The sequence below is a fragment of the Taudactylus pleione genome, unplaced genomic scaffold, assembly GCF_031769625.1.
Source record: "Taudactylus pleione unplaced genomic scaffold, aTauple2 ptg000085l, whole genome shotgun sequence".
Taxonomy (NCBI): Eukaryota; Metazoa; Chordata; class Amphibia; order Anura; family Myobatrachidae; genus Taudactylus; species Taudactylus pleione.
The window spans coordinates 16,995,409-17,010,572 of NW_028284487.1; the positions used below are offsets into that span (position 1 = coordinate 16,995,409).

A 15,164-nucleotide genomic window follows, 5' to 3' on the forward strand; every position below is an offset into this window, starting at 1 on the left:
CCCCCAGTAGTGGCCACCCCCTTTACAGTGTCCCCAGTAGCGGCCAACCCCTTTACAGTGACCCCAGTAGCGGCCACCCCCTTTACAGTGCCCCCAGTAGCGGCCACCCCCTTTACAGTGCCCCCAGTAGCGGCCACCCCCTTTACAGTGACCCCAGTAGCGGCCACCCCCTTTACAGTGCCCCCAGTAGCGGCCACCCCCTTTACAGTGCCCCCAGTAGCGGCCACCCCCTTTACAGTGACCCCAGTAGCGGCCACCCCCTTTACAGTGACCCCAGTAGCGGCCACCCCCTTTACAGTGCCCCCAGTAGCGGCCACCCCCTTTACAGTGACCCCAGTAGCAGCCACCCCCTTAACAGTGCGCCAAGTAGTGGCCACCCCCCCTCCCTCTGCAGTGCCAGAAAAAAAAACATACAGAAACAAAAAAAAAACACAACTTACCTGATCCCGGCTCCTGCCGACGACCGCCGCTGTCCGCGCCTCCAGGCCCGCTCTGCAGTATGGGAGAGACATCATGACGTCTCTCCCATCACTCGCTGCGAGGGGAGCTGGAAGACGGAGCTCATGATTGAGCTCCAGCTGGCTCCCTCCGTGGCCGCAGCAGCCAATGAGAGTCTGTCTGACTCTCATTGGCTGGCTGCTATAACAAACACACAGCCGCCGCTGGTAACTGTGTGTTTGTTATAGCAGCCAGCCAATGAGAGTCAGACAGACTCTCATTGGCTGCTGAGGCCACTGCGGTCTGCCCTACACTTGTGGGGGCCCGGGGGGACTAGCGGTGGCTGCACCGCCGCTAGTTCCGGCCTGATCCACCCCTTGGCTGCTGGTGGCACTGCCGGATGGCGCCCCCCTTTGGCTGGTGCCCCTGGTGACTGCCATCCTGGCCAATGGGTAGATACGCCCCTGAAGATGGGTTCAACCAACAGAGCATGGAGCTGATTGTTACCAAGGCTGGAAGGAATAAGACTTCCGGTTTCGGCGGACAACATAGGAACAGAGGAACTGGCAACAATCAGAGGAAACCGCTGCCAAAGGACTCAAAGTAGGACAGGGACAGTTAGGAAACCTCTGCGTCCTTACCATAGCGCACGGACTCTGAACGCCAGTGTCCCATTCCCGGCACTCGGCTCCCGGAATACACTCATTGAAGAGCTATAAACATACCTGGTGTTCTCAAAATATTCACTTCATTATTTTTACTTAATTCTTTGCTTTTGGTTTTATTACTTTAATATATCTAGTTAACTCTACCATTTTATATTAATTTTATTTTTATTTCTATTTCTAAACTTAATTTTATTTTATTTATTTTAACTACATACTTTTTCTACTATCTTCTATCTATACTCTCTGGGCCTGATTCAGAGCCGGACGCTATTTGCGCTCGCTCGTTCAGAAAAAGGGGCCGGCTATTTAAATTGAGCGCTCGCTCTTTGCGGTCTGTTGACGCCTCTATGTCTGAGCGAGCGAACGAAACATGCGCTCGCTATTTTGTAAGGACGCCCCTGGCCGCTCGCATCATACGTCATCTCCGCTATTTATTTGATTAATCGAGTACATCGAAAGGCGTCTGAACTGCTCGCAGTGCTTGTGGTTGGATTTTCCTACCGCAATCATGCGAACAGTTCAGGCTAAGAAACAACCAAGTGACGTGGTCGATGACGCTGCTTTGTTAATTATGCACACCCTTAAAACGCCCGTTTTGACCGTTTGGCACGCCCGCGTTCGGATCTCCACTCCCCGTTTTCAAGCACCTTCCCGTTACCACCCACAAACGCCTCATTCTGTCACTCAAATTGGCAGGCACTAGCAATTTTGCGAACACACGTTTTCCGACCGCACTGACTGGTTGGTGCATGCGCATTACGACCCATATGCATGCGCAGATGTGCGAACATCGCTCGGAGCGAACGAGCGGCCGCTTACGAGCGGCTCTGAATCCTATATCCACCCATTCATCCGGGCACTACACATTTTATACAAAAGTGCTCTATACACTTCAATATTAATGTTATTTTTTATAACCATTAGGACTGCTAACAAGGTAGGCACAGTTCAAATAACCCATATCTAGCCCATCTACCTTTACTCACAGCCTTATCAGCATGCGAGATAGAGTAAACATCGGTAACATCGAGAACCATCGGAGCCATTAGCATAATAGTGTTTAACCTGACCTGCCGCAGGAATTTGCCGCAGGAATTTGGCCGCTTCCTGTGTACAGCTTACGGTATGGCTGCGTATGCCGCCGCACTGCCTTAATTATGTACGCCCCTATAATGTAGTTATAACGCCTGCGTTCACCTGACCACCCCCCCTCACCACCCAAAAACAGCACTTCCTAAAAATCAGTTTTGGAAGCATTTGGACCAATATACAATCTCCACATAGCCGGTAATACCATCTACATGAAGTTTGTGTATGATATATATTAGGGATGTGCGCCGACCCCCCGCTTTTGGTTTTGGATCTGTATCTCCCTCGTGTTTTGGATCTGTATTTGGTTTTGCCAAGACCGCCCTTGCATGCTTTGGATTTGGATCTGTATTTTTTTTTCAAAAAATTATAAAAACTGCTAAGATCACATAATTTGGGATTTTTTTGTTCCTACAATAACCTCAATAACATTAATTTCCAGTCAATTTTGACCACGAATTTCCACCAATCTAGCTGGCTGACTAAGCTAAGCAGCAGCAGTGGGCAGCACAACCAAGTGGCAGTTCAACTTCCAACATGGCACATAAGGAAACACATGTTTCCATTAATCAAGAGGCCTGAGGAAGATGGAGTATGCTGTATATGTAGTTGAAGGCACGGAAATGAAGGGTTGATTGGTAGTAAATTTAATTAATTTTTTGATTCCGAAGCAAATTTATGAGGGAGGAGGGGAGAGCACGGGTGAACAATATGTCCCATGTTTTGCCCACAAAATCAACTTGGTGATTCAGAATATTTTTTTAAAATTAAAGGAGCATGCAGGAGATACTGTCTTTGGCCATAAACATTTCTGCACATTTTGGCATTCAGCAACTGCATGTCAAAGATTGCAACGGCTGTGGCAGTTCAACTTCCAACATGACACATCAGGAAACTAATGTTTTTATTATGCAAGAGGCCTGAGGGAGTTGGAGTATGTATGTAGTTGAAGGCGGGGAAAGGAAGATTTGATTAGTAGTAAATTTAATTGCATTTTTGGATTCCGAAGCAAATTTATTAGGGAGGAGGGGAGGCATTTACAAAAAATATTGAAATCATTCACATCAGTCCTTGCCCTAGAAGAATCCTTGAGCACTATCCCTGTTGCTGCTGGAAGTTGATTTTCATCCCAGAAGGGGACCAGGAAGACTACTAGTAGTACTTTGAAAAACAATTGACTGTATGACAACAGTCACCCAGTTGCAAGGCGGATCACTAATGCCATAACATCTATGCTGGTATTAGATGTGCATCCAATATCCACCAATAATGCAGTGAGATTTAGACAGTTAATTGAGCTCCTGTGTCCCCGCTACCAAATCCCATCTAGATTCCACTTCACTAGGAAAGCAATTCCCAACCCAGCAGCAGCCTCTTGATGAATAACACAGTACCCCTTTATGGACAACAAAGCACCCTTGCGGAGTGCGGATGGACCAACTGCAGAGTCACAAATACATGGATGATAAACTACGGTCTGGCCGGCAGTGTCATTGAACAATAATAGCGTAGCTACTAACTCCAGTAGCACACACAAAAGAAAAATCAAAACAGATTTTTTTTTTGGAATGATAATTTTATTTAACATTTATTTTTTTAACACTGGGGAAGAGCACCCCTGGATTGACAGAGCACCGCTGGACGACACAGCACCCCTTTATGTATTGCAGCCCTAGCCCCTTGATGGACAGGACAACACAGCAGCACCCCTTTATGTACTGCAGCCCCAGCCCGACAATACTGCACCCTTGAACAACAGCAGCACAGACCCCCAGCCCAACAACACTGCACCCTTGAACAACAGCAGCACAGATACCCAGCCCGACAACACTACACCCTTGAAAAACAGCAGCACAGACAGAGCACGTCTGTTCTGCACACTCTCTACAGCCGGAGTGAAATTGGCGCCAATCACCGGGACCTTTATAGAGCCCAAAAACTCACAAGAATCCGACAGCGGGAGGATGAAGTTTTGCCTCAGTTTCGAATCCAAGTCAGGCGGGAAAACCTGAGCCGGTCTTGGATCCGACTCGGAATTGCAATGTTCGTATGGGTCCGGTTCTCCAAGAACCGGACCCACTCATCTCTAATATATATTAACTTGTTGGTATTTGTTTTGGAGACTATCTCCTGATTACAGCTGCTTAGATTAGCAGCTCACAGCAGCACCTGACTATTGTATACATTTAATATACAATTTTTCACCTTTGCTTCAAAGTGAGTCTGCCGCAAGCCCCAGAGAGCTTTCGGCTCTAATAGAGCCGGAAGCTCTCCCACTGATATCACTGGTGATGTCAATGGGGCCGCCCACAAACGGCAGGCATTCACTTGGGAACGCCTCCGTTTCTGAAGCCACCCCACTGCCACGCCTACAAAATGGGTTGAGCTGTCGATCAACATCGACAGCCGCCCCTTTTGTAGTGAGCCACGGAGCGAGTGAACTTCTCTCTTGCTCCAGGGCTTGCGAAAGCGCAGTGCGACAGCTGCGCGTGTGCACAGCCAAACATGGACCCGCTTGCGGGTGCTCAGGCGCTTGCGAGCGGGTCTGAATGAGACCCAGGGTCTCCAGCATATCATGTATGCTCCAGATGAGGGCTTGCCATCCTTACATGCTTTAGACGAAGTTGTACTTCCTATGCCGTTTCAAAGCTTCCGATACCTTTCTCAGAAATGGTCATGATGATGGGCTGTCCCTGTCCACGCCAAATTGTTAGCTGGAAAGTGACAGGAAGGGTTTTAGGATTTAAGAAAATAACCCCCAAGCAACTAAATATTCTAGGCCTGATTCAGGGGTGGACGAAATGCTAACAGGGCCGGCTCTAGGGGTGTTCGACCAGTGCGGTCGCACAAGGGCGCCACCCCTAGAGGGCGGCACCCTTCCCCAGCACCCCGATTTCAGCGGGACAGTACTGTCCCACTGCTCCATCCGCGGGCCGAAGTGGCCCGCGGGTGGTCTAATTGGGAGGTTGGAGACTCCCACCGCCGCAGCTGTGCGGTGGTGCCGGACCCCCGGAGTGTGAATGGATGCCGCGCGCATGCGCGCAGCATCCATTCACTGACGGAAGAGGGCTGGGGGAAGCCCAGCCAGTGACGGATTGCTGGGCTTTACCCCCAGCCTGACATTATTTGGAGGCGTGCCATGCGGGCACGCCTCCAAATAACGTCACATAGGGGTGTGTGGCCTATGGTGTTTAGGCCACACCCGATGAGAGGGCGCCATATGATGGGCTGGCACAGGGTGCTCTGACCCCTGGAGCCGGCCCTGAATGCTGATGTTGGCTAAGTTGAGCGATTATTTTTGTAGTGTGCATGTGTATGAGTCGCACTATGCATGCAGCAAGTTTCATTACTGTTGGCGGCCACAGGGCCTGAATACAATTGTATGGTATTGCGGCTGTGAAATAGTGTTATACCTAAAATGCAAAGGCAGGAGGAGACAGGGTTAGCCGCGCCCTGTGTGGGACCGGGACCTGGCGCTCCTTAGACGCGTGAAAATGGGAGTGTGGCCTAATTACCATAGACAACGCCCCCTAAATTACGTTATTTGGGGCATGCCCGTACGGCACGCCTCCCGTAAACGTCAGGCTGGGGGCAAGCACAGCAGTAAATAGATGCAGCGCGCTTCCCGGGGGCCGGCACCGCCACACGGATGCAGCGGTGGAGGTTCCCACTAACCCACGGGGCACTTTGCCCTGCGGGTGGAACAGCGGGGCAGTGCCCGAAAAAAAGCAATGTCCCGCTGAAATCGGTAATGGTTGGTAGGGGTGCGCCTTCTATGGGGTGGCACCCCTGTTCGACCGCACTGGTCAATTCAGAAATTTTTTTAACCTCTTCACTCATGCCATAGTATCCGCTATTGAAAGCTGGAAAGTCTAACAACTAAAACCGGTTAAACTATCCTTTTGCAAACACAGTGTATTGCTTACAAACTCGTATGTATTGAAAGCTTGAATGTTCACAACTAAATTAGATAACATTACTAATTTCTTTTGCAAACACAGTGGGGTCCAAGGCCGTATCTATAATGGGTGCAGGGTGTGCGGAGAACACGGGCCCCTGGGTCCAGGGGGGCCCCGCACCGCACACCCTGCACCCATAATATTACTTATCTTTCCGGAGTCCCACGACGGCGCGGGCGTCCGGCGCTGTAAAACAACTGGAAAATGGCCGCGGCGCCCATTTTCCCATCGTTTGCATGCGCAGTACAGGGAAAATGGCCGCCGTGCCCATTTTCCCGGGTGACCTGTGCAGACACTATAGACTCTGGGCACACTCTAGTGCCCAGAGTCTATAACTCCAGCGCTGGCTGCGCACAGCCCAGCGCGCTGCGGGCCGCCGGGCGGAGAGGAGGGGGCCCACTCCTCTTTAGAAACGCCCCTGGTGGGGTCTATTCAGCATGATATAAATGACGTAAAACATTCCGGAAACACTAGTTTCCGCATTATTTAAGCTTTTGCCCTATTCAGCAATGTGTATATGGAGAAGATACCGTAATTATCTTCTCCATATTTTCCTAATTCGCAGAGTTCTGCACTGTAGGGGTCATGCCATTGATCTCTACAGTGCTTTAAGGCTTTTTGCTCTTCAGCGAAGCAAAAAGCTTTAAATCACTCCTAAAATATTTCCTTTATATATAACGCCATTTCAGAAATGCGTTATATGAGGAAAATACTTAAATATCTCGAAAACTGCAGGGACAGAGGGAAATTTTCCCATAAGTCCCTGCAGTATCTTGTAAATCTGCCCAGTCTCCGTGCCTGCTTTCCGGTGATCGGCGACAGGTAAGTCCAACTAGAGCCTTTTAAACCTGCCAAAATTGATTGACATGTGTATACAGGTTTTATACAAACCTGTATACAGATATATTTATATGCGATTATATTTAAAATTTTTATATAAATGTTAAATATAAAAGCACATAAATATACATGTGTACAGGCTAGTATAAAGCCTGTATACACGTTAATCAATTTTAGCAGGCTGGAGCTGTACTTACCCCGTCGGCGGTCACCGCAAGCAGGGACGTAGACTGTTCCCGCGCGCATGACTGAGCATGCGCAGAGGAACAAACAGAAGGGATTGTTTTCGGAATCCTGATAACAATACCTACTGTGACATTGCAGGGACAGCGTGTTACCGCAACCGCTGTCCCTGCATAAAATATTGCTGCATAGCTTACACATTTTATCATAATTGATATAAACTCGTGACGATGTTGCCCGTTAATATTCTGGGCAACATCGTCACACTTGCTGAATAGACCCCAGTGTATTGTTTATAAGCTAATTTATATTCACCATGCTTGTGTGAGCTTCTAAACACAGGGACAAGCCGTTTACAATTACTAAATTGGAATATTGAGATTTTTCTCTTTTCTAACTAATGCTGGCCATACACGCTACAATTATCGGGGCGATCTGTCTGATATCGGCGGATCGCCCCGATAATTGTAGAGTGTGGGGGGGGCGACCGAGGGTTAAATATAGCTCGGTCGGGCATGCCGGATTGTCCAGCATGCCCGTCCGATGCGATATTTCCCGGTAAACTGTCAGCCGCATCGGGCAGTGTATGCCCATCCGCGGCCGACAGACAGACATTTCCTGTGTTCCTTCCTACGGAAGGAACAGAGAAATGTCTCCTCCCCGGGGGCGGAGCGCAGATGTCTACCAAATACACTGTGAGAGAAATCTCAGTGACATCTGCAGCGGGCAGTCGGCCAGATAAAATGTCTGTCGGTCTGACAGACATTTTATCTGGCCGTGTATGCCCAGCATTAGCTGCAACATCTCTACAAAAGATACAATTTGTTCTTTTTGACACCAATAATATTGTAATTTTGTACTGCAATTTATGATATCAATGTCTATGCCATAGCTTCAGTAAGGTAATGTTTCTTGTTCCCATTTGTCAATTGGTATGGTTTATCCATTATTAGTATTAGTATTTTATCTATAGATCTCTAGGATTCTCATTTTTTTTTATTTATATTGTTTTATTGTGTTTTTTTGTGTTGTTATTTCATATGTAATAAATGTTTATTTTTAATTTTTGACTAGCGCCTCCAACACCTTTTTTATATTATTTTTGGCTATATATATTTTGTTGGAGATCCAGTATCCCTCAATCTGTGTAGGGGCAGCTGTCACATTCTTGCCTACTAAGGATTATACAACAAGTTTTATATGTGTATGTATATATACTGTATGTGTACATATTTTTTTTGCTAATGAAGCATTATATACTTATAGATACATTTGCCCAGTACGTCAGCGCCTAGATATTTGTGTTTGCTGTCAATACAGAGCCCAGTGGCTACAGCATTTGCATATTTTCGCACTGCATATGGAATCACATCAGTGACTGGGTTTGTGTCCACCGCTGAATCAGGCCCTATATCTCTATTACTAATAGTAATACTAATATTTTGATTAAATGTCAGTCTTGACAATGTAGCTTGTGCTCTCCTAACCAAGTCCTGCATCCAGGATAATGTATTTGTCTTTTTAAAAATGCATGACAAATATGTTACAGTATGGACAGCATGTTCTATTGGTGTACCGTACAATACGCACAACACAACTCCTGCCCCGGTATTACCCACCATACTGCACTTAAAATAACGATCACGCAAGTTGTCACAACCCCCCCTACCTCTAATACACCAGTGGTAATAACGCAAGTTGTGAGGGTGAAGAACAGTCACACCCTGTGTAACACATAGATATTGCGACACACCCAATGCTGCACCACACACACACTGACTGTATATCACGTTACAGGCAGCCGCTGACACACACATGGTAACACCCTGCAGACAGTGCGCACAGCCGCCGCCGTACAGGAAGTTCCCCATCTGACTGTTGGGCCATTTTCCTCATACCATACAGTGGAGTCAGGGACCCGGTGCGGGCCGGAACAGGAGCAGCCTCCGTACACCGGGGCCGGCGATCCAGGACATGGGCGATCCTGACAGCACGGACCTTCACACCAGCAAACCGATTAACGGTAACGTCGCCGGAGCAAAAATACAAAAATTGGAGCCACTGTTGCACCGGATAATAATGTGTCACACACTGTAATAATCTACCAACTACGGGCTGCAGCAGCGCACTGTAAACACCGACTGTGTAACTCATGTTGTGCTGCTGTACGCCCCTACATGTATTTGCTTTTCTCTCTATCACACTTCTGTCTCTGATTGCGTAACTCATCAGTCTGACTGTTGCCTGTGTGTTGCATTACATGTGTGCCCCTGACCGCTGTTCCTTACATGTGTGCCCCTGGCTGCTGTTCCTTACATGTGTGCCCCTGGCTGCTGTTCCTTACATGTGTGCCCCTGGCTGCTGTTCATTACATGTGTGCCCCTGGCTGCTGTTCATTACATGTGTGCCCCTGGCTGCTGTTTGTTACATGTGTGCCACTGACCGCTGTTCGTTACATGTGTGCCACTGACCGCTGTTCGTTACATGTGTGCCCCCTGACCGCTGTTCGTTACATGTGTGCCCCCTGACCGCTGTTCGTTACATGTGTGCCCCCTGGTCGCTGTTCGTTACACGTGTGCCCCCTGGTCGCCGTTCGTTACACGTGTGCCCCCTGGTCGCCGTTCGTTACACGTGTGCCCCCTGGTCGCCGTTCGTTACATGTGTGCCCCCTGGTCGCCGTTCGTTACATGTGTGCCCCCTGGTCGCTGTTCGTTACATGTGTGCCCCCTGGCGGGTGTTCGTTACATGTGTGCCCCCTGGTCGCTGTTTGTTACATGTGTGCCCCCTGGTCGCTGTTTATTACATGTGTGCCCCCGGGTCGCTGTGCGTTACGTGTGTCGCTGTGCGCTACGTGTGTACCACTGTGCACTACATGTGTGCCGCTACGGGGTACGTGTGTGTGCCCCAGGCCGCTGCGGGGTACGTGTGTGTGCCCCAGGCCGCTGCGGGGTACGTGTGTGCGCCCCAGGCTGCTGCGGGGTACGTGTGTGTATGTTCCGGGCCTATGCAGGGTATGTGTGTGCCCCCACCCGCTGCAGGGTACATGTGTGCTTGTACCCCTCGCCGCTGTGCGTGACATGTGGGCCCCTGGCCACTGTGCGTTACCTGTGTGCTGGTGTCACTGACCACTGTGCATGACGTGTGTCCCTGGCCGCTGTGCGTGACGTGTGTGCCACTGACTGCTGTGTTACATGTGTGCTTCTGATCGATGTGAGGGTCCCTGGCTGCTGTGCATTACGTGTGTGCTTGTGCCACTAACCACTGTATGTGACATGTGCCACTGACCGCTCGCTATATGTTACATGTGTGCCCCTGGCTGCTGCTGTGCATTACGTGTGTGTCTGTGCCCCTTGCCGCTGTGCGTGATGAGTTTGCCACTGACTGCTGTGTTACATGTGTGCTCCTGATCGCTGTGAGGGCCCTTGGCTGCTGTGCATTACGTGTGTGCTTGTGCTACTGACCACTGCATGTGACATGTGTGCCCCTGGCTGCTGTGCGTTACATGTGTGCCTGTGCCCCTGACCACTGTGCGTGATGTGTGTGCCACTGGCCGCTGTGTGTGACTTGTGTGCCACTGGCCTCTGTGTGTGTCAATGACCGGTGTGCATTACATATGTGTCTCTCAGCCTTATTCCTGGTGTACGTGTTTAGTGTAGAAGTAAAGAGCAATTTCATATCTGGAACAGTCACAGTTGTCCCTGGATTTGTACAGCGTTCCTAATTCTGATAAACTCCACAGTACCACATGTGTTTCTGCATTTATGTGTACAGTATCTGTCTTCCCTGAATGCTGTCTAAGATTTGATTAAGGTATATACTATATTACTATGTCAATTTAGGGGGTGAATTTGCACCTTAAGGGCAACTGTTTTCACGTTGATAAATGCACATAACCCATGGGAGAATGTCCCTGAAAATTGTTTTCAAATGTTAGAAACTACAAAACTGGGTTACCATGCCAGCCTAGATGCTATTATTTGCTATTGTTTCTAAGCACAGAGGCACATATATTTTCTGCAGACTTGCCAAGTAGAATATTATTTACAGTACGATTGTCAGGACGTGCATGCTGCAAATTTGGTAATTAAATCCTTTCTGTCGCAGTATACAGTGAAATGAATGCATTAAATTAGCACCAAAGAATAATAATTCACAGTCCGGAAAAAAAATATATGCAGTAATGATAATAATGTGATTTCTAGAATGCTTTCCCCCCAGAAGGACTTTACAGAAAACATAAACATAATACTGAGGTTTAGATTTGCAGAAAATACAGAAAACTTGAACATAATATAGGGTTGAAGAAACCATTTTGCGTCATAACTTCCAAGGATTATTGATCCTACCCAGGAAAGTGCCAGACAAGGCAGCCATCTTGGGCACACTATGTAGGTTATACTGGTCAGAATAGGCAGTGTCTGGAAGAGATGACACATAATGGGAAGCTACAATAAATTAAAGTGAGATGCAGGATCCTTACAAAATTGTCAGATCCTGCATTGTTCATTCTACCCACGAGAATACCATGCGAGGACGCCATCTTGGACACACTACATAAGTTTTAATGTGAGAAATAATACATGGAAGTAAGACACATTTGGGTAAATGAAAAGTGACTAACACAATACCCACTTCATGAATAGTTTCATGTTTTATTTATCATGCCCATGAATACATCACACACCATCTTGTCAATAGGATACTATGGGGGTTATATAATAGGGTTTTGAGTTTTTTAAGCAACACAATTCTTGCTGCTTCTGTAGCAAAGATCACAAGAATTGAAATGGCAATACTAGCCTGGGTTTGCCTTTGAAATATTGTTGCTTTAATCTGCACCTGAGATCACCAGAATTGTGCTGCTTCTGAAAACTATCCTTACAATAACCCCCTATATCTTCACATGCCAATGTACGGTAACAACTCCATACATTATATAGACACATATTAGGTAGATTGCTATTACAATATATAACACCTTATGCCAAGCCTGGCCAACCTGTGGTTCTCCAGCTATTGTGAAATTACAACTCCCAGCATACCCTTCCACCGATCAGCTGGTAAAGCATGCTGGGACTTGCAGTTACACAACAGCTGGAGAGCCACAGTATAGCCAGGCCTGCCCTATGCCTATATATCTTATATGCAGGTATATATGCTCCATCCCCATTCTCAGTGACCGGGTACTGGCCCTGTTTTCTCCGCTGCAGATAAAGCGCTTTGTTGCAGCAGTGACCATATTATGGTAGATAATCACACCCCTCTACCTCTTATCCCCGTTCCAACCACTGCTTATTTAAAAGCTTAACTCATTGGAGTTTAAGGAGGCGGCTCACCGGACTCGGCAAAAGGGCCATGGCAGTATATTAGTTTAAATGATTAATGTGTAATTTTTATGTAAACGTAGATACCTATTCTACCAAGATTTACATATGTTCGTATCTTTGTTTAGGAAACACTACTAAAATGCAACTGGCTGAAAGTCTGGTATAAACAAATAATGTATGACTTTGATGCACACATGTTAAATTTGGCTTATATCTCTGTATACACAGTGCATAATAACCGCATAAGATATCTGATGTGATCAAGAACTGTTTTACACAAACCTTGTCCTCCTTTATATTTACAGCTGCACCATAGTGGTGTAACATTAAACTTAGGAACCCTTGTCTTGAAGAAGAGCCATTATGATATTTATTTCTACAACTTTACTAGAACATTACAAATTTCAACATCTAGTTACTGGATTAAAACAAATTATAAGGCAACAACAAACACCAAGTTAAAATGTAAACACAATATAAGAATGAATAGCAATGTTAATTAAAAAACAAAAAGGTACGTATAAAAGTGTTTCTGCTGAAAATCAATATCATGTATTATACGAAAAGCAAACTGAGCAGTGATCAGTTAAGTGTATATAAGTAAGTCAACCATACATTGTACCATGAGTTTAAACTATTTTGGCAATCCTTGTACTAAACTGTACTGCAAATACAATTACATCCTACTGTGGTCTTATCAGAGAAGAGCTTAACCTCTGTTTGCAGTGGTTTGCAATTCCTCATTGGGTAATGGTATTCTAAAAATGTGTTGTAAGCATGGTTAGTGGTACCTGTTGTAAAACTAATTCCAAAATATTTCCCATTCCACTATGGCACTTTGTGGTGTTTATGGGTGATTTATTTTAGTACCATACGATTTCCTGTTTACTGATTTTTTAAATATATTTTGTTACATAGGCCCTCATTTATCAGCTAGTTTTATTGTTCACAAAGCGTGATAAAACTCGTTCGTATGATAATGGTGCTCTAGCCAATCAGCTCCCAACTGTTATCTCTTTGAAAATGATAGATAGCAGCTTATTGGCTGGAGCACCATTTAACACCCAAATGAGCTTTTTATCACTCGTTGTGAATAATAAAATCATTGATAAATGAGGCCCACAATTCTCTAATACAGAGTTCCCAAATGCGGCCTCAAGGCTCTCTAACATTCCAGGTTTTAAGGATATATCCATGCTTGACCAGAGGTGACTTAATTAGTTCCTGTCAATTTGCTTTAACCACCTGTGCTCAACCATGGATATCTCTAAAACCTGAACTGTTGGGGTTCCTTCAGGACTGCTTTTGGGAACATCTGCTCTAATATATATTAATCAGATGAATAGTATCCTACTTGAGTGCTGTACAGTTTCTGCTCCAACGCTGTTAGAGATGTGTACTTGGCACAATATTACTGAGTATATGGCTCCAAAATAATGTTGTGTCCAATAATGATAGAATCATTATCAACCATTTTGGAAAATGTGGTCGGAAGATGATCACAATCAGCCTGTCACCTCTGACTGCTCTAATAGGCCCTAGTTAGCTTAGAATGGAAACAGCCACTTGGCTCAACAGCCAGATCATGTTCACTTTGACCACAAAAATGTGACCAAATTGGACAGTAATACTGTCATGTCAGTCAGATTTCATCCCTGGTACTTAAAAGTACACAAAACCTAAAATATAATTTGCCTTGTGTAAAAGAGCTCCTAATAACACTCACAAATGTATGTGTAAAAGCTTCTGTATATCAGATGAACTTTATATTTGACATTACACTCTCTTTTGCTAAGCAACTGAAAAGAAAATTAGAACTTTATCTTAAATATCTTCAGTTCGTTGCGCTCCAACAAGTATTCAAAATTTGGATAAACCATAAATTAGCTTTAATTACCAGCTCTGGTACATAACATGGTTGCAAAGAAATAAACAAAATCCAGCCCCCCCATAAGAAGTCCTAACTTATCACCCTCTGTATTAAATAGGCAGCTGGGGCCTTGTCACTTTAGTTGTAGTGCATCTAATCTTCTAAAAGTCCACACATTTCCCATAAACTCAGTAGTAAAAAATAGCCCCATAATGTCTCAGTCTCTGCTACATCTGTTGTCCCAAATTTCCACATGCCCTCAGGCCCTTCTTGCCACAAAATCTCCCACCTGTACTCCAGAAGCTCCTCACATGTCACTCACATACCCCACCCCTTATTCTTATTGGGAGAACCAGTGACTACCTACCACAAATTAAAACCTAATGACTACTAATTAAAGAATAGCCACTAATTAATAATCAACATGATTACCTCCTTGACCAAAAAAGTGCACGGTACAGTACTTTGTCAGGTTCCAGGAATCAGGTTTTCCCTACAAAGAAAGGTGGGAGATAACTGGCCACTGATAGCACTGCACTAGTTGCTCTTATCTGCGAATTGCTATTCCTGCTCCACCAGTCACATGATGCGGTACCAAAGCTCAGTGGGTTATTTGTTGCCCTTGTGTGCTGTCGTGGCAATACACAGAATACACAGTACTTGCACTGCTGAGTCTTGTTCGTGGTACCAGCTAGTCAGTAAGAAAATGCCTTCCTCGTTCCTGTTTCCAGCTGACCAGAATAGCAGCCAGGTCTCCCATACAAGCACACGACATTCCTGAAACCTGACT

General features: G+C 46.1%; 1 protein-coding gene across 1 annotated transcript in view; it reads left to right on the forward strand.

Annotated features, from left to right (window-relative positions):
• Positions 1-8,945: 8,945 nt before the first annotated feature.
• The window catches only part of LOC148532090 (ribosomal protein S6 kinase alpha-4-like), a 54,050-nt gene continuing 47,831 nt past the window's right edge, over positions 8,946-15,164 (forward strand). Inside the window, exon 1 of the mRNA XM_088468398.1 lies at positions 8,946-9,200. Coding sequence (XP_088324524.1) covers positions 9,152-9,200 — 49 coding nt within the window. The 5' untranslated portion in view covers positions 8,946-9,151. The remainder of the gene's footprint in view (positions 9,201-15,164) is intronic.